The following is a 23,377-nucleotide window of genomic DNA, read 5'->3' on the forward strand; positions in this document are numbered from 1 at the left end:
AAGAAATATGAAATATGATATCATGCATAATCAACCAAGAAAATGGAATCGAATACATTTATGTGTGCATGCATGTGTATGTGTATAGATGCATAGGTCAGAAACCGTAAATAATTTTTAAACTAATGTAAGTCTACATATGAAAGCGAATAGGCGCCTCTCTAAAATCATGTTAAATCAAAGTCTTGTTGAAGTCAAAGAGAGAAAATAAAAGTTTGAACATAAAATGACAGGTCCTTTGAACCGTAGTGTTCAAAGATTTAAATTATTTGTCAAATTTCAAACTAATCTGCTTTGAAAATAATTTCTAAAATATAGCTCAAATGAATTTTTGTCCAAAACCAAAGTTGTAGGTTTTCAAAATACGAACAACTTTCGTGTTCAAAGTTTTTCGAGTTGCTACACAAAAATGGGAGAAAAATGTGATTTCCGAAGCGTATACGATGTTTTCAAATGTACTCAAGTTTCAAATTTTATCTTTCCAACGAAGCCTTAAATGAACTTTTGCCTGAAACAAAAGTTGTAGATCTCGAAATTTTGAACAACTTTGGTATTCAAAAGTTTTTCATTTGAGGCTATGTAAAAGGAGAAAAATTCAAATGAACTTTTGCCTGAAACGAAAGTTGTAGATCTCGAAATTTTGAACAACTTTGGTATTCAAAAGTTTTTCATTTGAGGCCATGTAGAAGGACAAAAACTGAAATTACAAACTGGAGTTTTGAACTTCGCTCTATTTACGAATTTGCCCTCACTCCATCTTCCTCTCTGTTCCTCACCGTGAAGACGCCGTTCGCCGCCGGCGCGGCCACCGGCCGCCGACGCGTCGCGCCCCCGGCCGAAACCGCCTTCCCCGTCCCCGGTTTTGCCCCCATACCGGCATCCCTGGCACCTTCCACGTTCGCCACGCGCCCCCGTCGTCCTTCTGCTCGACACGCCGTGGACGCCGTCGCCGTTCTCGACGTCAGTGCTACACGCGTCTCCGCGCCGTTCAACCACCGTCGCCGTTCAAGCCGTCCTCATCCAGTCACGAGCCAAATCGCTCTTCTCCTCTTCCCCCTCGTCCCCTCCCCGAATCGAGCTCTGCTCGCGCGTCACTGCCGGTCGTCCCTACGCCGTCGAGCTCCCACCTCCGCCCTTCCCCGGCTCCAATTGACCCCGGGAACGGAACCCTCTCGCCCCAGAGAAGCTCCTGAGCCCGCTCACCGCCGCCCCAAGCTACCGGTGAGCTGCCGCCGCGGCACCCATGGCCGCCGTCGCCCTGCTCCCGTGGAGCTCACTCCTCCGGCCTCCATCCTCAAGAACCGACCCGCCCAACAGCTTCCACGCCCTCCAACGGTGCTCGCTGACCCCTCTGCGCCCCTGTTCCCTCGCCGGAGCGCCGCCTCCGCCTGCACAGTCCGCCGCCGGCCGCCCCTCACCGCGGACAGGCCGCCTCGGGCCATCTTCTCGCGACCCGAGACCTCCTAGAGGTGCGCCTCGACTCCCTCCTCCTTTTCCCCAACCTAGCCCCCACCTCCGGTGCCTCTCCTCGCCGGAAAACGGCGCCGTAGACCCTCCCCTGTTCTGTTCCCTCCGCCAAGGGCCTCCCGTGAGAAGAAATAGAAATCCAGGGGCCTAGATGCAAAAGTTTGTTTCCTTTTTCTTTTGTTTTCAAAAACAGCAAACTTGTAAATTCCATATAAAATCTTAGAAAAATCAGAAAAATGCAAACTAAAATTTTTTGGAATCCTTAGATCAAAAACTACAACTTTTGTTACAGTCACATGTTCATATTATGCTTCTATTTTAATCTAGGAAAATATTAGATTTCATAGGCTATAATTATTCTAGGAGTTATACTTATGATATATGGGTGATTTTTGGCTGGTGGATAACCCATGCCATGATTAGTGTTGTGTAAAATTTTTAGCACCAGTTAACACCTATAACTAGATGAAACCCTAGTCTTAGCTAGATCTAGTAGAATAATATATTCTTTTATTTATGGATGTTCTGATTTAGATATATGTATGAAACTTTTTTTGTGTACTTACAATACTAAATTAACACCACTGTACAAGTTTCATAATTTTTAGGTTTGTGTAGCTATTTATTTTATTTAATGCTTGTTTAGTAGACTTTAATTATGGTAAATAGTTTCTGTTCATAATAAATCATGAAAATATTTATGAATGTTATTTTTGAATAGTTTAGCTTTTCCATGAAGTTTGAGCACCAGTTCATGACTAGAACAGAAGTTAAAATGAATCTTTTTAGATTGATGTCTGTTTTGTTTAATTCCTCAGAATTAATTCTCTGCAGAATACATTCTGAAAAATTTATGAGGTGTCAAGAATCATATGAAGTTTGTTCTGAAAAATTTTGAGCTTCATAAGTATTGTGGTTTGTTCTGTAGAATTTAATATTTCTCTAGGTGTAGTCTGAATATCTTTATTGTTCCGAGTAAGTGGCTGCATGAAATAGCTTGATTTTTTACAGGATAGATTACTCTGTTTACCTTCTATTTAATGCAATTTTTGCTGAATCTACTACTGTATATGTGCTGAGTTGTTATTTATTTAGCAAACCATGATTTACTTGCTTTCGGAAACAACTACCACTTGTTTATGAAGTTAGTGAGCTTCTTTTGTGCCGTTGATCATGATGCCTTGTGTAGTTAGAAATGTTAGATACTATTCTATAAACGACTACCCAGGAAATATTAATTTAGAAGTATCATGTCCAAACTCACTTAGGTGGACTACAACTTTATCGTGAAGGAAAAATAATAACTTCTACATTGTTGAGCAACTTGAAACTGTGCATTCATACAGATGCATTGTCGCATTTCATTTAGGTACGATAGAAGAACCGCGTGAATGACGTGATATCGGAGACGAGCCGGAAGACGATGAATGGTGGACATGTCTAGAAGATGGACGGATGGATTCCGATGTGCATGACCAAAGGAAGATGTTCGCCGAGCAGTTATTCTCTAACTAACACTGACCTAGTGTTAATTTCAGGCAAGCCCCGGAGCATGTCCTACTATTTTTAAATTTATGCAACTTATTATTGTTTATATCTACTTGCGCATTTAAGTTTACAGGAGTTGTTTGGAACCTTAGTTGCATTATCTTAGGTACCTATGCTTGAACACTAGTATGTGTAGGTCGCTAGTTGGCTAGGCTAATGGTTCGGTAGAAGTCGAGTGATTTCCTGTCACTCGCGAGAACTATAGGAGTTGAATGTCTACTACATACTGCAACTATAAGGCTCACGGGCGGGGTTGTGGTACTTGTGATACCCCGTCTGTTTAGTGAAAATGGATAAGGCCGCAGTGTGTGGTAGTGGTGGTTAAGCTTTTGAAAGTACTAACCACATGCCGAGAAATATGGTAATCGGTAAGCTTAAGTACCTGATTGGACCGGCGAGTGGACTTCTCCCTCACCTTCTTTGAACGTCGTTTCTCATGCGCGCACATGCGGGTGCAGAGTCGTCGTACTCTGTAGTCGAGGACGGTGACCCTGATCCACAACCCGGAAAGAAAGGGGAAAAGTCGTGTGGGTGACTTGGTTCCCATACGTGTGTTTAGGTCTGCCTGGCCATGTTAACAAATTCGATTCGAATCGTCCACTTCTCACGGTTTGGGACTGCTTAACCCTTTTGCCACATAGAGTAAGAAGTGAAAGATGAGAATGATGAATATGGTTGATTGGATGGTAAAAGATAATTGTTTTCACCATGGATGCTATTGGATAGATGCTCACCTAGAATGGTTATTTGAACTAGAACCTGAAAACTAAAACCTATAATTAAGGATCCACTCTTTACTGCTTTTCGGCAAAACAAACCCCTCCAGCCAAAAGCCTTGCATGTCTAGATAAAGGGCTAAGTATACCCTCAGTCGGGTAAGCCTTGCTGAGTATTAGAATACTCAGCCTTGCTTGTGGCTTCGTTTTTCAGGTGGTATATCTGAGGGTGTGGCTGACGTCATGTACGGACTTCATCATGACGTCTTGATTCGTTGGTAGAATATCGTTCATTTCTCCACCGCACTTAATCTCTGTTGTACTTTTGTCAATTCAAACTTGGTTTGTATTAATAATTCAGTTTCATACTCTATGCTGTAAAATTTGTGGAATGTTGTATTCTCTGAACTGCTTTATCGATCCTGTTCAAGTGGTTTAATCGGGATTTTACCCGACAGCACTGCCGGATTACTCCATTTTAAGTGCGTGTTAACCCTAATTGTCGTGTTGATGATTGTTAGCGCACTTAAGCCGGATTAATTTGGGCGGGGCTGCCACACTGGCGAATCTCATGCTTCGGCCTCAAATGCGAGGAGTTGAGGAGGTGTGCTGCTGATCATCTGCACGGATTGCGGGTGGAGGAGGGTAGTGCGCCGCACATTGCAGTAGCCATGGAGCAAGGGGAAGGTTTTCTACTGTTGCCCCAATCACAAGGTAAGTTAGGGTTGGGATTGACTTGGGATTTGGTTGGATTCTTGGTGATTTTGTACCTGTCAAAAGCCAGGTGTGATGTGGTCTTCTTTTGCAGCGAGATGGGAGTGGGTGCCCATTTTTTCACTGGGAAGATGCATACATCGATCTCCTGGCCAGTAAACACAAGAACAGGCATGGTGATGAATCAAGGATGTATGGAGTGAATCTACGATGCATGGAGCAAATCAAGGATGCTGGAGCAGCATGGGAGGATGCAGATGGATTCAATAGCAATGTATGGGTGAAGGAACACCCTGGATGTGTAGGAATTGGAAAAGAGTTAGTCAATTTGGTCAAGGCATTGTGCTTGATTTGTGTTTGTATCCTGTTTGTGTCTATGCTCAGTCTGTTAGTTCAGATTACCAAGTGAGAGTTCACAGTCTGTATCTATGTATGCAAACCCTTGGTTGTTATGTATGCCGACATCCACAGTTGCATTGTTTTAGTGCGTAGCATGAAGCTGGCCAAAATACATTCTAATGTTCATCTATCTTCCATGAACTATCTCATAGTATCTAACAGCCATGCACAGAAATTCCATTTCTGTGGCTGCTATACAAAAGAGCAAAAGCATCACTTGTGTTTGTGTTGCTGCTATACAAAAGCATAAGACCATCAAGTCTTAGTTTTCTTCTTAGGTGGAGCAGTGGCCTTCTTCTTAGGTGGAGCAGTGGCCTTCTTCTTAGTTGCCCTTGATATTCCTTTCTTGGTTGCAGTGGTAGGTGGCACAGGCCTTGTCGATGAAATGTTGGACATGATGAATGCAGAATCTGGCAAGGGTTCAGACTGCAGGTTCCTTGCGCTGGCCTGGGACTATTGAAAACACAGTTCATTTTATAGCTATTTATTACTTAGCAGAACATAGTGCAAGTCAAAATATTTCATTCTTCTTACCTCTTCTTCCATTTGAGAAAGCGTTGTGTTGGACATCTGTGATAGTAGTGGCTGACTTCCTTCCTCAAGCTGCATTGACACCTACAGCCATATACATACAGCTAGCACAATCAGACTTCAGTTTCATCATGTTTCATTAAACAAAGCGAAGTGTTCAGTACATGGCTAACATTTGGATCTCCTGATGCATGTGTTTCTTCTATGGTCACCTTCTCCATCAGAATCCGGCAGCTGCAGGTCATCTTCATTAGTAGACAACTCATTTAGACCATTACTATCCTCAAAAGGCACTGTGTTCCTCTTCAACTTGCTCCCTGCAGCCTTCTTGCCCTTGCCTTTACCATGTCCCAGGTCAGTCACATCCTCATCTACATTCTCAACAAATAAGTCGTCATCATCATCTTCTATTTCATAGTCACTATCCACGAAATCTGAGTCACTGTCACTATCACTTTCCTCCCCACCATTGCCTCTTCCAGGTTCAGCTATGCCTGCACCCACATCCTCTTCACAGTTATTCAAATTGGAGTAAAAATCAGGTAGTTTCTCCCCTATTTTGTTCTCAACCACAGTCACCTTGGATGGGCTAAACACCTTGGGCAATGAGGCTATTGGGTTACTCACTATATCATCCTAGTTTATTCCTACAAAGTTATCATCATGATCAAAATACACCACAAGGTTTCTGTGCCGGTTAACCACTGATGCCATCACCATTGTATCTTTGTTTTCAAAAATAATTATAAGACCATCTGAAAAGTCATTCCCAGGCAGTAACCAATATACCTTAATAGCTTCTGATTTTGGATAATGTAATTACTCAAAAAAATCCTCAAACCAAAGTGGAGACCAAGTATCAATATCACAGTGATCAAACCAGTTCACTCTCTCATCAACGTATGCCCTGATCGAACCTTGCCTAACAAAAAATTCACCATGGTGCACCTCTACCGTGAACTCATCACTGTCAACACCTACCAAACATCAATTCAAGCTCATCACAACAGGGTATTGCCATAGCCCTAAACCCAAACATGAAAATCCATAGCAAAACTAAACCCTAGCCGCAAAAGGAGCAACTTTTCTGTCTCAAGCACCAGGAAAATCCACAATACTAGAGCCTACGACCAGTACTACTATGCAACTTTGGGCACCAAATCACTCACCATAGTTGGGCACTACTTGCCCTTCTCGGTGTAGCGTGGGCGGCATCGTGCAGGTTCGCCGCGATTCCCGCGGTAACCCGCAATTCGGGGGTCGGCCTCCCCCCTTCTCCTTCGCTTCTTCCTCCTCCCTCACCGCCAATTGCCTCCGCCAGCACGCCCCTCTGACAACCCTCGCCCTCTCCGCCGTGCCGCGGGAGGAAGCCGATGGGGCGTGAAGGGAAATGTGGATGGTCAAAATGGCGGGGGGCCTTTTTGCAAATGTAGATGTCCCTTCCAGGGGAAGGATCCGACGTGGCCAGTGCCACGGTGGCCAAAAAGGCAGCAAAGGGGGAGTATGGACCTCCGGCGCACAACTTAACAAGTTTAGGGGGCCAGAAGTGCAATTTACGAGTTTGTGGACCTAAGTGACACCCCTTAACAAGTTTTGGGGCCGGCCGTGCATTTCATTCTATAGAATTTATCAGATCCATTCCCCTGCTTATGATACACACATAGCTCCCATATATGGAATTACATGGCGCAACAAAATTTTATTATTTATTTATAATATTTTTAGTAGTTGTTTGATGTAATTCAACTTTTTTGAATAATTTAACTTTAAAAACAACATGCACGTGCATCTCCACTAGTATGGAACAAAAATGGCACTACTGCTATATCGGTGGAGCTAGCCTTAGAGCAGACCCTCCCCACCCCCAAAAGCGTAAACACGTAAGATTAATGTATGCGCGCGCGTGAAGCTGATGGACAGTGTTCTGATCTATCCTAGGCTCTGAATTGGCTTGGTAGAAGCGAAGAGAAGAATTGAAGCTTGGGTAGCGTTTGCACGAGCGCCACATATATATTGTTGAGCTTGAGCAGTAGCATGGCGAGACCTCGCCGCTGCCATGGTTTTGCTTACAATTTATAATGAAATTATTTCGTAAACGAACATATTCTAAAACAAATTAATATTGTAGTTTTAGGCAAAAGAAAAGATAAACATTATTATTGATGACCTTGAATCTTGATAGGAAGGAAATCAATAACTGGCCATAATTGGGTGTTTGGTTCCTCTCTGGGACTTATTTTAAGCTTCGTCGTATCAGATGTTTGGATGCTAATTAGGAGTATTAAACATAGAGTGATGATAAAATTATAAAATTAATTCCATAACCCCTAACTAATTCACGAGATGAATCCATTAAGCGTAATTAGTGCATGATTACCCCCCTCTGATGCTACAGTAAATATATGCTAATTATGAATTAATTAGTCTTAATAGATTTATCTCGTGAATAAGCTCTAGGCTTATGCAGTGAGTTTATAGTTAATCTTATATTTATTCTTTCTAATTGGCACCGAACGTTCAATGTGACATGGTTTATTTTAAGCTTTTGGAATCCAAGCACCCCCTAAACATATCCTACGAAATGAACCCCAACCAAAGCAAACTTTATCTTGACTCCATTGTCCAAATCAAACTTTCTTTGGATGTATTTAATTTGCAAACGATGCGTTATCTCACTCATCAGATGCGGAATGGATCGGGGAGGCACCGTGTGGCTCACTTCAAAGAATAACCGGGTAGTATGGGCACCTCAAACAAACTTTCTCCACCACGGTCGCCATCAAGGGGTACGCGTGTCTCTTGACTCTCAAAAAGGATTTGGTTGTAGTCCCGTAAACTGTTCGTTTATCCTTCAAATTTTGTCCCACAAAGATTGTTTATTTAGATTGTAGTAAAGTACGTCTAATTAAAGCAATATCAAATACCAAAAAAATTACATTATGAAGCGCATAGAGCCAATCAAATGTTTAAGTGGATATTATTTTTCTAGTTCCAATGCATTTGCATTTATTAAGAATTTAGGGAACCAAATAAATAGTGCAGTCTTCAATCACAATATCAGTTAATTAGGGGTAATATGATCATTTTCTAGTACTAGTAACATGTCTGAAATTTTCTAAACGAACGGGTTTTGTGAGACGGAGGGAGTATATATCAAAAAAATGTCACTATTTATACTACTAGCTATATACGAGTGGAGCTTGGCTTAGATCAAACCCTCCGATCCCCCCAAAAGCGTAAGCGCCACATATATTGTTGAGCTTGATCGAGCATTAGAAACATGGCGACCTCGCCGCTGCCACGGTGGGCACCGACGCCCAGCCCGTCGCGGCCGCTGTGGTGTCCTTCGTCGTCCGCCGCCGGCAGCGGCAGCCGCTTGCTGCCCCCGTTCCGTGCCATGCTCGGAGCCTTACGTGGGCGTGCCGCCGCCCCTGCGGGGGAGGCACAGCCGCCGGCACCACCTGCCGGGGATGGTGGTGTCCGCGGTGGAACTCATGCTGGGTTTGATGGCATTATTGCTGATCATCCCGAGGACGACGACGACCAGCGGGAGGACATCCGTCTTGGCGGCGGCGGCAGCGGCGTGTTCATAACGTGGGAGGACGTGTGGGTGACGGCGGTCGACGGCAGGGGGAAGACCGCCACCATCCTGCACGGCGTCAGCGGCAGCGCGCGCCCCGGCGAGGTGCTAGCCATCATGGGCCCCTCTGGTTGCGGCAAGACTACACTGCTCGACACCTTGGCCGGTAATTTTTATTTACACGTAACTGCTCCTTCCATACCTGTCTTTTGAAACTGGATTCGGAAAAGATTATTTCTTTTGAAACTACTTTTTGTTGTGATCATCATTCACAACGTAACTGTTCCTTCCATGCATGCTGTTAGCATGTCTCACTACCGTGACTGCAAAATGAGCCACCACAGAATGTCCATGGCAATCAAGGTCGTCACAAAATCTCCATTTCTACTTTTTCCAAACAGTTTTTGAAGCGCTTTCTACTATTTCGTCACCACATCCATTTCTCCTGTCTAAGAAGATGCATGGCAAACATGTGTACACCTAACTGACTGAGGGTTAAATGATTTTCTAGACGTACTTGCATGCTGTTCAGCGAACTACAAGGGAAAAAAGTGTAGTGTTCGGTGTGGAACATACTCCCTCCATACTCAAAACAATTGACGTTTATGACAGCGATACGGTCTCCAAAACACAACTTTAACTTCTTATTTCTCTAAAAATATTTATCAAAAAGTGATATATGTATACTTTCATAAAAGTATTTTTGAAGACAAATTTATTTATATAATTTTTACATTTTCAAACTCAACAACTTGAGAGTTTATTCATGATTTATATTTTCAAGATTTGACTCAAATCTTGTCCAAAACGTCAATTATTTTGGGTATGGAGGGAGTAAGCCCGGCGCCCTGCTGCCATCCTTTCGTCCATATGTTCCTGCACCTAGAAAAAGGATACGTGGATCCATGTCTTCCTAGAGGTAAATCATCTGAAAAACATGCGCTGTTTAGTGTGTATTATGGACTGTCCACCATGTGCGTATTTAGGATTGGGTAGGGATCTGTGGATCCATATCCTCCTATGTAGCAATTTTTTCTTGAGCAGTTCTATATTATGTCGCAATTTATTGGCAATGAATGCAGCTAATAAATTCCGGTCCAACCTAGTTGATAGTTGGTCTGGACCCACTGCGCATATTATTAGTGAAGAATAATAGACGGATCAAAAGAGTCGCAAGTATATCAGTTTCGCATGAGAGTGTCTTACATATGCTCTTGCGCCAAAATAAATAGATAGCACAATATTTACTCATATTGGACAATTGCTAACCTTTTACCTTTTTGGACAAAAAAGTTAAAAAATTAGAGTTGAACTTGAAGCTAGGGTACTGCTTCACTACATCATAGTCATCGAGAAAGCTAATCCTTTGGAGCTCCCAAAACTGGCCACCATGTACAGTAATCGTAGTGGCTTGACACACACTAACTATTTAGCCTAGCTATATGTATTTGCACTGCTCAATTCCTTTTTGTCTCAAAGTTGAATCTATGACATTTCTATTTATACAACGATTTATTCCTTTGAACCTATTATTGGTTTAATTAGTCCTTGTTTAGTTGGGGAAAAAATTTGGGGTTTTGGAATTGTAGCACTTTTGTTGTTATTTAGCAATTAATATCCAATCATGGACTAATTAGACATAAAAGATTCGTCTCGTTGTTTACAATTAAACTGTGTAATTAGTTATTTTTTCCAACTATATTTAATACTTCATGCATATGTCCAAAGATTCGATGTGATGGGTACTGTAGGAAAAATTTTGAGAACTAAACAGGGCCTTTAATTAATCTATGCAATGACGTTCAGCTCAACATTTATTAGATGATGGTTAATATCATTAAATTGTGGTTGTTAGAATGATTTTTGTTGGAAAAGCTGGGCACTCCACTAAAATACATGTGATAAATTAGTTATGGACTTTGCACTCCGTCCTGTCGTTGTTGATCAACCAATTAGCTTGGTTACACCACATCTCCCAACTAACTAGGTCAATACCATCAACTCAAGAATGATGGATAATAGAAGTGAGCAGTACAACAACACATGCATAAATAGTACTTCCTCCGTTTTTTTACCAAACCTATTCCGTTTTGTTAGAATAAGATTTTGACCAACAATTGTTCAATTAATATTTCATATATGCAAGAAAAATTATAATCATATGTTAGTGCTTTTGAATAGGAATCTAATACACCAATTTTGTTTCCATGTATGTATTAATACAGTAATTAATGGCCAATGACTTTGTGCTAATGAAATGAAATGACCCTTGTAATTTCTAATAGAGGTAGCACTGTATAAGTGCATCTCCACCCGTTCCCCTATAAATCTTTCCTAATAACCATCTAGTGGTGATGCCCCAATAATTCTTTCATGATTATTGATTGTTGGGAGGTTGCTTTTGCAGTTTTCCAATAATCTCATCACGATGCAAGTCAATTACCATATTGGGAACGCATCAATTAACTTGAGAGAGTTGGGGTGGATTATTGGTTTGTCCCAATAATTATTCGAAAAAGGGAAAGATAATCGGGATCTGCTAAAGCATAATTTTTACACAAACTCTCCCCGCGTGGTAGTTGAATTGGGGAACGAGGATCCACAGGATCGGAGATGCTCTAAGCACACTGCTTTAGGGTAGCAAATTTCTTTTCAGCACCAATATATTACATTATATTATTGTGGTAAATAGAAAGCATAACCCCAAAAGATTTTTTTCTCCAGACCACACGGGAGAAATGTTTATCTTTGGGAAAATTCCCTGGAAGGCCCTGGAACAAATCAGGCTCCCTTCTATGGCCCTGAAGAGTTGAAACTTCCCTCTTTGACCCGATTTTTATGTTGCATCTCTTGTATGGCCTTCCCGTGACCTCCGTGGCTGCTCCGTTAGACGGCCCGCCAACGCCGTCCTTCCAGCGCGGCCACAGGGCTCTCGGCGCCCAACTGACAGGTGGGGCCCGCCCCTTCCCCAACCTCCCGCCAGGGGACCCCGTGCCGCGCGCCAGCCCCGGCGAGCTCGCTCCCGCTTGGCTCGTGTGCGCCCGGCGGAGGGGCCACGACGGGCGGCCGGAGCGGCCACGGCGGTGGCGAGCAGCGGGCCGAGCGCGCCGCGAGCTGCAGCGGCGGGCGGGCCGAGCGGCCCCGGCACACGACGATGCGCGGGCCGGCGACGGTGGCGGGCGGCCGCGCGCAGGGGAGTCTTGCCGGCGGCAGCTCGGCGGGGCAGAGCGGGTACCACCAGCTCCCCTCCCCCATCTCTCTCCCCTCTTCTTCCCCACACGGCCGGCGCTCCTCCTCCCTCCCCCTCCCTCTCCCTCGCCGGCGGTGGAAGATGCGCGGGGCGGGCCCTGGATCCAGCCTGCGCGGCCATGGCGGCGCTCGGATCCAGCGCGGGTGGCCTCCCTCCCCGGCGCTCCGGCACGCGCGAGGGATTTGTCCCTCTGCACTCCGCCGGAGGACCGGCTCGAGCTTGAGCACTGCCACTGCCCCTGCACCCCGGCGTCGGCGCCTCACCGGTGGATCTCGCGGCGGCGCCCTCCGCCCCTGCTCTCCCTCCTCCCACGGCGGGGCCGCCTCACCTCAGTGGCGCTCCTCCCTCCACGGCGGCCGCCTGCGAGGGGCTGCTCGGCCCGGGGCAGGGCGGGCCTTCGCGGCGGCGCCGGGGCGGCCTACGCGGTGGGGCCGGGCTGCTCGGCTTTGCTCGAGCGGGCCGCCGTCCCGCCTCCTCGTCTTCCTCGACCCGGCGCGAGCTCCTTCCTTCGGCGTCCGCGGCGGCCACGGTGGAGCAGAGCCTCGACTTCCCGACGGTGGTGGCGGCGGTGGAGCCCGGGGCGACGGCGGCGACCCATCCTCTAGCGCTGGCGCGCGCGAGCCAAGCGGGAGCGAGCTCGTCGGGGCCAGCGCGCGGCACGGGGCCGGGGCTCCCCTGGCGGGAGGTTGGGGAAGGGGCGGGCCCCACCTGTCAGTTGGGCGCCGAGAGCCCTGTGGCCGCGCTGGAAGGACGGCGTTGGCGGGCCGCCTAACGGAGCAGCCACAGAGGTCACGGGAAGGCCATACAAGGGATGCAACATAAAAATCGGGTCAAAGAGGGAAGTTTCAACTCTTCAGGGCCATAGAAGGGAGCCTGATTTGTTCCAGGGCCTTCCAGGGAATTTTCCCTTTATCTTTGGATTAACAAGGAAATAGCCCAAAAAAGATCACTGCCATGCCAGCATTAGCCTACAAAATTTATAGTTTGTTTACATCCATATATAATTTGCCGCATTTTTCTTGCTATAAGTTTCCTTTAGCATGACGGCCTAAGTTTCTTTAGACCAAGAGATTGTCAAAAAAAACAGTGCCCTTTTTGTTGTGACTTGTTGTGAGCCAGCGATCTAACTCCGGAAAAAAAACAGAGAGCTACATGCGTGCCCATCCCCCATTGACATGCTATCTCTCATGGAGTATCAGCTCGACCCTGCAAACCTTAGGTGCAGATTAGTTTCTCTTTTTCATTTTTGATTCGAGAAAGTGGAATGTTCACGGTATATATTTCAATTTCTTTTTTCTTGTGACATCAATTGCATGTCAAAATTTATCCTGCTTAATATGCCTGTTTCGTTGCTTCTACATGTTGTTTGGATGTATATGATGAATTACATATTTGACATCAGAATTTAATAAGTTTTGAAAACTGAACTTGAATACTGAAACAGATTATCTTCTTGCAAGCGGAAAATACTCGTCTGATTAAAATTCTCGAACCACACTGCGTTGACAGCCAAAATTGGCATCGACCGGTCTAACCGGTCTGTTCGAGCGGTCTAACCGGTAGGACGCTGTAGCCTGCCCGGCAGGAGACCGACCGGTCTGACCGGTGGGTCTGACCGGTTCGAGCAGAGTCCGAGTACAACTAGATATTGTCATAGATTTAGATCTTGTAATAGGATTTCTTGCGGGACAAGTCCACTCACCCTATAAATATAAAGGGCCACAGCCAATTGAGATATCCAATCGATCAAAATACAAAACAAATCTACTATTTCATTACCTTCTTTTCTTCCTCGTTATCCTACTTTTCCAACCTCGACTTACTGTTCTTCTCTCGTCTCCATGGCGTTTGAGGACGCCCTAGCTGGCCTGCCGAGCCTAGGGCAACCCTACGCGCGCTTGCCCCGACGGGGTCCCTCCCGGGTGAGCGTTCGTCGGATCGTCGCCGTTCTGCACGGCGACCGGTCTGACCGGTCCCTCTGACCGGTCTGACCGCTCCACACAGGAGGCGCTGCAAGGAGCCCCTCCTCGCACCGCGCGATCTAGCGCATTCGTGTGTTGACCAGAAAAGGCGTCAACACAAATTGGCGACTCCGCTGGGGAAGAAGATCTTGGTTATTTAAAACCGATCTAATCTATTTCATCTACTACCATGGTGAAGCTGTCGAATCCTGGTGAGATCGATCCCGATAACATTAGCAGACCGTCTGTTGATGAATTGCCGCCCGAGGATCGTCAAGCTTATGGAGCCTTCATAAAGGAGTGTGAAGAGGAGAACAAGCGGCGCAAGGAAAAAAACTTGAAGAAAAGCGTCGGTGGTTTTGTCTCACTTTTCCAAGAATCGGAAGGGTGATATCTCTAAGGACAAGGAGGTGGTCATTCTTTCGGATGAAGATGAGCAAGCTAAATCAAGTGCTACTGTAAGTGCTACGACACCGCCTACTTTAGAGCAAATTACTCAATTGGTGGTTAATGGTCAAGAAAAGATTCTTGCTATTGTTCAAAATATGATTGATAAATTATTAGGCAAGCAACCTTTGATTGATGATAGTGGTACTCCTAGACCTAATATTGATGGCACTTTTTATCATAATACTATGCATCCCGAATCATCGGCGATACCTGCACCACAGTACGGCATGCCGATGAATTTTCATGATGGTCAGAAATCTCCAGAGCAGTACAATGTGAATAGAACGGTCAGACCAGTTGCACAAACCGGTCAGACCGGTCTCGGTGGACCGGTTCCAACCGGTCAGACTGGTTTCCCGACCGGTCAGACCGGTCCTGGTGCTCTGGTGGCGTATCAGTCGTCTCCTGAACCTATTACTAGTATGTTTCCTGTTCAGACTGATTTTAGCCGAACAAATGGGTTTACTGGTTATGGTGTTCTTCCATACGCCACTATGACTTATAATCCGTATACTATGCCTCCCCAAAGCTCGGGCTATTCATATGGTGCAATGCCAAACCATGGTTATTCGCAGCAAACACCATATACACAGTCGAATCATGCACCGCAAATACCGAATAGTTCTAGCGGCAATGTTCAGAGGCCAAATAATTCTTATTTTAATCAAATACTTGAGAAACATAAGAAAGATTTGGCTGTTATGTTTAAAGAGTCTTTCGGCATAGAACTTAAGGATAAAACTCTTGTTTGTCAAAAACCATATCCTGAGAGTTTTGATTCCATACCATATCCTCAGAATTTCAAGGTGCCTGAATTTATTAAATTCACTGGGGAGGATAGTAGGACTACATGGGAGCATGTTAGTCAGTTTAATGCACAAATGGGAATTTATGGGAGTCTTGATCATTTGAAAATTAGAATGTTCCCTTTGTCTTTATCTGCCACTGCTTTTTCATGGTTTTCGGCATTGGCTTCTAATTCTAACCAAACATGGTTTCAATTAGAGCGTAAATTTCATGAGCATTTTTTCAAAAGTGATAATGAATTGAGGCTATGTCATTTAACATCGGTTAAGCAAAAACATGATGAATCTGTTGCTGAATTTGTTAGAAGATTTAGAGATACAAAAAACCGATGTTATAGTTTGGTTATTTCTGAAAAGAATCTTGCCGAATTAGCTCTTAATGGTTTGAGATCTCATATTAAAGAAAAATTAGAAGGATATGAGTTTCTAACCATTAATCAAGTGTTGCAAAGGGCTTTGGTTCAAGAAAGCCGAAGTAAAGATGCAAAATTTAAACCCGATCGTCTTAGTATGCATATGCTACAAGGAGAATCTTCAGACGATGAGGGTAATGAAGTATATGCTACTGAATTTGTATGGTCATATAGTGATAAGCCCAGCACTTGTACTTCTTTAAAGCCGATTTCTAAAAATCGGCAAGATGAGATTAAATTCACTTTTGATGTGACAAAGTGTGATAGAATTTTTGATGAATTGGCAAAGCTTGGGAAGATTAAGTTCTCTCACACTATTCCATCAACGGAGGAATTGAAGCGGCGTGCATATTATAAGTTACACAATACTTTTTCTCATGTCACTAATGATTGTAATGTTCTTCGTAGACAAATATAATTGGCTATAAATGAAGGACGATTGGTTGTTCCTGCGATGCAAATTGATCAAAATCCTTTTCCCGTTCATACACTTGAGTTGTCAAATCCAAAAGTATTGATTCGGCCGCATCAAGCCGAAACGACTAAAGGGAAAAATGTGGTGGTTGGTGAGGAAAGGCATGAGAAAAAGGTGCTGCAGAGCAAGACTCCTCGAGTTGCAACAGAGGCTTCAACGCTCGGGGGGCAGGACAAGGAAAAAGGGGCCGATAGCGAGTCGACCGGTCTGACCGGTTCTAGAACCGGTCAGACCGGTACGCCCAGTAAGTCTGGGAATTCCTCCAAAAACAAGACAAGGCCGAGTTTCAAAGAACTCCTGGCCAAATATGAGAAGGAGGGAACTGCTCAGAAGAGGCGATCAAGTAAAGTCAAAGATATGAAGTCCTCAACGAAACATCAGGAGCAATCAGATTCTCATTCAAGACAAGTTGATACGCCATCCAATGAACCGGTTACTTCGTGGTATGGCTGGTTTCCATACTCTTATTTGCCTATGGATTATAGTAGGATTTATATGCAATCATATTATATTCAATATCATCTTATGTATCCAAATTATGCTTTACCACAAATACCGGTTGTTTCTAGCAACGATCTGGTCAAACAGGATATTGATTGCAGCAAAACGGATTAGAAAGGTTCAAAGCAAGACTCAAAATGTTTACAGACGAAGTGGTGTCCTTCAGGTTTGTCTCATACCCAGAAGAGAAGGTTGCAGCGTATGCGCAAGAAGGAGACAATGGAGCAACAAGTAAAGGTCGAGCCAAAGACATCAACAATCATGAAGAAGGTATGGCGGCCGAAACAAGTTGCTTCAACATCAACTTAAGCAAGATATGGCCGATAATTATTTATCGCCCTTAGCACAAAAAATGGCCGATCTGATGTTAATCATCGTCCTTAGACAATTTTGGCACAGAAGAATATTTTTTGACAAGCAAGCTTTACCAAAAAAACAGGGGGGCATATGTTGACAGCCAAAATTGGCATCGACCGGTCTGTCCGAGCGGTCTGACCGGTAGGGCGCTGTAGCCTGCCCGGCAGGAGACCGACCGGTCTGACCGGTGGGTCTGACCGGTCCGAGCAGAGTCCGAGTACAACTAGAGATTTTCATAGATTTAGATCTTGTAATAGGATTTCTTGCGGGACAAGTCCACCCACCCTATAAATATAAAGGGCCACGGCCGATTGAGACATCCAATCGATCAAAATACAAAACAAATCTACTATTTCATTACCTTTACTTTTCTTCCTCGTTATCCTACTTTTCCAATCTCGACATGCTGTTTTTCTCTCGTCTCCATGGCGTTTGAGGACGCCCTAGCTGGTCTGCCGAGCCTAGGGCAACCCTACGCGCACTTGCCCCGACGGGGTCCCTCCCGGGTGAGCGTGCGTCGGATCGTCGCCATTCTGCACGGCAACCGGTCTGACCGGTCCCTCTGACCGGTCTGACCGCTCCACGTAGGAGGCGCTGCAAGGAGCCCCTCCTTGCACCGCGCGATCTAGCGCGTTCGTGTGTTGACCAGAAAAGGCGTCAACACACTGACATTCAGTAATCAGTACAACATTAGGAACAACTTAAACATTTAGCTGATCTTTGCTGTCTCACAGGGAGACTAAACACGAACCTGAGGAGTAAAGGAGATATTCTCATCAACGGCCGGCGACAGAAACTCGCCTTCGGAACCTCGGTAAGATTTTGATCTGGATTTCGCAATAGAAACACTAAAAAACAATGAAACACACATTTGAATTAATAATATTCTTGTGCATTAATTGATGTTTAATACTCACATGACTAATAATCCAGGCGTACGTGACGCAAGAGAACGTGTTGATGGCCACCCTGACGGTGCGCGAGGCAATCTACTACTCGGCGCAGATCCAGCTGCCGGACACCATGCCGGTCGCCGAGAAGCTCGCCCGCGCCGGCGACACGATCCAGGAGATGGGGCTCGCCGGCGCACTGGACACGCGCATCGGCGGGCGCCAGACCAAGGGCATCAGCGGCGGGCAGAGGAAGCGCCTCAGCATCTGCCTCGAGATCCTCACGCGCCCGCGGCTGCTCTTCCTGGACGAGCCCACCAGCGGGCTCGACAGCGCCGCCTCGTACCACGTGATGAGCCGCATCGCCGGCCTCGCCGCCAGGGAGGGGATGACCATCGTCGCCGTCGTGCACCAGCCGTGCAGCGAGGTGTTCGAGCTCTTCCATGGCCTCTGCTTGCTCGCCTCCGGCCAGACCATCTACTTTGGCCCGGCCGCCAACGCCGCTGAGGTAATTGGGGGGTTTTTCTTCTCCCTTCGATGCTGGCATTCCACCATGTTCGCTAATTGTGGGTCTTTTCCTTAAAATTTCTTTGCTAATGATTTAGTTTATATATTCCTTTTGCAGTTCTTCACGTCAAACGGCTACCCTTGCCCACCAATGAGAAATCCTTCAGATCATTTCTTGAGGACAATCAACAGAGACTTTGAATTGGTATATAAGAAAAATATCAGTTAACATAGTTTATAATTTCTGCCTATATCATGCTCCGATGTAAAATGAATAGGAAAAGAAAGACATGTTTAAGTAAGAATAAAAAAATATTTGTTAACATATATACTCCCCCGGTCCCAAATTATAATTTGTTTGACTTCTTTGACCCCAAGTTTGACTACTCGTCTTATTTAAAAATTTGTGCAAAATATCACTTCTTTTATTATGGCTTGCTTTATTAATTAAAGGTCTGCAAGAATGACTTAAATTTGACCATATTTGTATAAATTTTTTAAATAACATGAGTGGTCAAACTTTAGTAAAAAAGTCAAACTAATTATAATTTGGAATGGAGGGAGTAGGTCATTAATTATTACGACTATCTCTGACTTAATATACAAATATAGATCATTTCAGCTCATGTGAGCATCCGTTAATATAGGAAAGTGAAGCAACAAGAACAGTATCCAAGCCATCTGCAGCAGATGAAGCAATAGAAACTTTGGTGAATGCCTACAAATCCTCCAATACTTCAGAAAATGCCAAAAAGGAAATGCATGACATAAATGAAATGGTTAGTATCTGAACTCATGTCTTCTGGTATTTGTATTACTTGCAATGAACATGTTATTTGCTAGAAATCATATATATGATATAGTTTGGCCTGCTAACCCAGGGCGGAGTGATGCTCAGAAGAAAACAAGCCACTTTCCTTACCAAGGTGCTTGTACTCACTAGAAGATCGTTTGTGAACATGTACCGAGACGTTGGATACTACTGGTTGCGACTTGGAATCTATATTTCCATTAGTTTATGCCTTGGTACCATATACTGCAATTTTGGCTATGGATACGATTCTATTCGTGTAAGTTGATTAATTAATTCATCTACTAGTGTCACATAGTATATACAAACTAAATTAATAGTAAAAGTTATTGATGTTATTACTCCTATTGTTTCAGTCTAGATCATCAATGCTAATGTTCACCGGTGGACTTCTAACCTTGATGGCAATTGGAGGATTCCCTTCCTTTGTGGAGGAAATGAAGGTATTACTGTTACAGTTTATTTTTTACTATTTTTAGATAGTTCTAATTTTGAACAAGGATAGCAGGGAAATAATAACAAGATTAAGTTCGATTATGAGAAATAGAATAATAACAAGGTCCTTTGTTGATGCAACAAATAGAAACCTATTAAATCAGCTTGATCATGATATGATACTTAAAATTAGAGTAATGCACCGTCGGTCCTTAAATTTAGCTCGTAGTGTCATCCATGTTCCTAAACTTTCAAGATGCACATTTAGATCCACAAAATTACTAATCATATCAAGTAAAGTCTAAATTACCATTTTACATTATAAAGCTGAAGTACTTACTTATTTCATTAAAAAAAGCTGAAGTACTTATGTTGATTGGCACTTACATGGGGCCCAATTTTTTAAAAAATTTGCACTCAACTCTTATAGTTTCAAAATTTATGTCCAAATATTTTTTCCCAAAATTCCTCCAAAATTTATTATTTTTATTTTTTAAGTTTTTATACAAGTTTTATCATATGATTTTTATTTTCCTGCAAAAAATTTATACAGATCTTTTGTAGTTAAACATTTTGTACAAGTAAATTGTGTTATATTTATTTTGCATGTATATATTTTGTATTTGACAAAAATATATAACTTTCATTTTATCTTAAGCAAATGTGATTTGAGCCTCATGTTATACTATTAGCAAATTTAAGGATTTAAATGTGTTTTTTAAAAGTTTGGGGATCTGGATGACACCCCGAGACAAATTTAAGCTAAGACGGTGTATTTTACTCTTAAAATTAAATCAACCATAGTGACCAAGAAGAGTGATATGTAGAATTAATAGTGGTTTTCAGATTTCAAATACATAGCGACCTGCTCATGAATATGAAGTTGTTGAATACCTATCAATCACGTCAAAAAGTAGATTCATCACCTTTTTGCCACATATCTACCTAGATTATTTTTTATTAATTATGAAACAGGAACATAACCTTTGCCAACGTAGTTTTCAATGCATTTAAATGCCTCAAAGTATATACATGCAATACTCACATAAAAAATAAGCATTGTTGAAGTTATTGCTCATTTGCCTGCAGAACAAGGTATATGTGTAACACTTACATAGAATCTATCCATTGACTAATTTTCACAACAGTTATCTTTACAGAGTAGAAAAGACTAAAAATGAAGTATCCCAAAACCAACAAACAAATTACTCAATTTTTCTTTTTCTTTCAATATATCTTGGGGGTCTCATCTTCCAGCTGGTATTTTTGAATCTTTGATAATATAAGGTGACATATGTTTTTATATATCCAACAAAACAATATAATGGAACATCCAGTTTCTATAACACAAAATTATTAGATCTTTTACAGCAGAAGTAAATAGCCTTTTTTAAAGTTTCTTGTATCTGACTACATGAAGTGAGTACATAAATTCAATGAATTATGAAATCATTAAATAGGGTGTTGAATGTGCTCCTCTCATTTTGGCCTTATTTGTGGTACCCAGATATTTAGGAGAGAGAGGCTAAATGGACACTACGGTGTTTCAGCATTTGTGATCTCCAATTGGTTGTCAGCCACACCATATCTCGTACTCATCGCTGTATTACCTGGCGCAATAGCTTACTATCTGTCTGGTCTAAAGAGACGAGTAGACCATTTCATGTACTTTACGCTTGTGCTTTGTTCATGCACAATGCTTGTTGAAGGCCTTATGATGATCGTAGCTGCTATCGTGCCAGATTTTCTTATGGGCATCATCACAGGTGCAGGGATACAAGGTATCATGATGCTCAACTGTGGATTCTTCCAACTACCTAGTAAACTGCCAAAAATAGTATGGAAATACCCAATGTTCTACATTTCTTTCCACAAGTATGTACTCCAAGGATTTTACAAGAATGAGTTCTTGGGTTTGGTGCTTGAAAATAACCCAGGAGTTGGAGATAAAACAATAACTGGGGAGCAAGTTATCAGTATATTATTTGAAACAGAAATGGGGCACTCAAAATGGGCGGACTTTGCAGTGTTATGTGGAATGATTGTAGCATATAGGCTGCTCTTTGTAATGATTATTAAGGTTGTCGACATGCTAACGCCCATGTTTAAGGGTGAAACATTTAGGTGCCACTCTCAATGCAAGTAATGTATGATATGATAAAGGATGCTACCAATAAATAAAAGGTACTCCCTCCGTTCGGAAATGATCTACATATTTTGACTAGAGAAAGTCAAATTTTATAAACTTTGACTAATAATTAGTTAAATTATATGTATAATTAGTTTATAAAATTTATGTCAATACATATGTATTCAAAGAGGTTTTGAGATGACATTGAGTTATTCGTAATTGACATTATATTCTAAGAGTGATTAATAAGTCAAACTTTACTTCGAATGACTTTCTCTAGTCAAAATATGTAGATCATTTCCGAACGGAGGGAGTAACTACTATAACTCTGATATATCAGCTCCTTCGTTGTGTGATGTTGTGATACGAAAGTTAGTTAAATCAAAACTTTACTAACAAGATACCTTATTAGCAATAAAAGAACATCAAACTATGTTAGTGCTAATAACATTTTGGAGAAAATCATTTGTGAGTATAAAACAGTTCATACAGTTGCGATACCTGAATTCTAATATTCATCAATCACTACCAGACTTGTGCTCTTTGCCGAGTGCCCGAAACACTCGGCAAAACACATTTTGCACTCGGCAAAGGGTTTGCCGAGTGCGGTACTCGGCAAACTCCACATGGCAATAGTTGTCACGGAGAAGCAGGCTCTTTCGAGCGCCTTTTCTCAGGCACTCGGCAAAGCTTTGCCGTGTGCCAAAACACTCTCGACAAAATAAAATAAAGAGGCCGGCAAAGCGACTGTTATCGGAGACTTTGCTGAGTACGTGCCAGAAGGAAAGGCACTTGGCAAAGGTGGTGACTTTGCCGAGTGTTTTTACTTGGCACTCGGCAAAGTCCTTTCCCAGGAACCTGGGAATGGTCACTTCCCAAGTTTGTGTTCCCATGATGAAATATAAAAAAACGTTACAGAACTATATTTCTTTGAAAAAAAACTTTTATCACTGAACCATTTATGGTTAGTTGAGTAACGTGTCACAAAAATATCACAAGATGTTCGGATCCACGTATCCCTATACACGCTATCACCGGTGCACCACGTTTATCAGCTGCACCCGCATTGAGCTGCAGAAGCCGAAAGGAGGACGTGGTACGGTGGTGGTGATGGTGGCCATCCTCATCGGGAGGTTGACGAGGATCTGCGGCCTTCGATGTCATTCCCTCACCCTCGCTCGTAGCCAGCCCACCACCTTGTAGGCCGTGCCCTCATATGCGTCGAAGCCGCTCGGCTCGGCTCGCCTCGCCTCGTGCCCCACGCTCCTTGTCCGTCATGAGAGGAAATCCGTGAGGGTAAGGGGCTGGGGATGCCCAGCAGTCGTAGCCGTTTGTGGTCATCTTGCTAGCGGAGCTCTCAACTCTGGCCTCACACTTGAACTGGACGCATGTGATGGATGGATTGAGGTGGAGTCTTACTGCGTCATTGTAGAGA

The 23,377-nt window shown here is 43.4% G+C and overlaps 1 protein-coding gene and 1 long non-coding RNA gene across 6 annotated transcripts; both read left to right on the plus strand.

The window, feature by feature from the left end:
• Positions 1-3,655: 3,655 nt before the first annotated feature.
• LOC120695973 lies at positions 3,656-4,956 on the plus strand. Its single transcript, XR_005683965.1, has 2 exons — positions 3,656-4,445; positions 4,540-4,956. It is a non-coding gene; the product is annotated as an uncharacterized LOC120695973 (long non-coding RNA).
• Positions 4,957-8,571: 3,615 nt separating this feature from the next.
• Positions 8,572-21,966, plus strand: LOC120670217 (ABC transporter G family member 1-like). Of its 5 annotated transcripts, XM_039950283.1 has the most exons (10): positions 16,258-16,753; positions 16,978-17,081; positions 17,616-17,713; positions 17,956-17,982; positions 18,102-18,566; positions 18,684-18,770; positions 19,213-19,344; positions 19,447-19,635; positions 19,733-19,819; positions 21,319-21,966. In XM_039950283.1, the coding sequence occupies exons 1-10, from the start codon at positions 16,290-16,292 to the stop codon at positions 21,955-21,957; spliced, it is 2,292 nt and encodes a 763-aa protein (XP_039806217.1). In that variant the 5' UTR covers positions 16,258-16,289; the 3' UTR covers positions 21,958-21,966. The 5 variants fall into 5 exon arrangements, with proteins under 5 accessions (XP_039806224.1, XP_039806236.1, XP_039806217.1 ...); XM_039950299.1 differs by lacking the exon at positions 16,258-16,753 and having other exon boundaries at positions 16,912-17,081; XM_039950290.1 differs by lacking the exons at positions 16,258-16,753; positions 16,978-17,081; positions 17,616-17,713 and adding an exon at positions 8,572-9,121 and having other exon boundaries at positions 17,903-17,982.
• Positions 21,967-23,377: the final 1,411 nt, after the last annotated feature.

The sequence above is a fragment of the Panicum virgatum genome, chromosome 2K, assembly GCF_016808335.1.
Source record: "Panicum virgatum strain AP13 chromosome 2K, P.virgatum_v5, whole genome shotgun sequence".
Taxonomy (NCBI): domain Eukaryota; kingdom Viridiplantae; phylum Streptophyta; class Magnoliopsida; order Poales; family Poaceae; genus Panicum; species Panicum virgatum.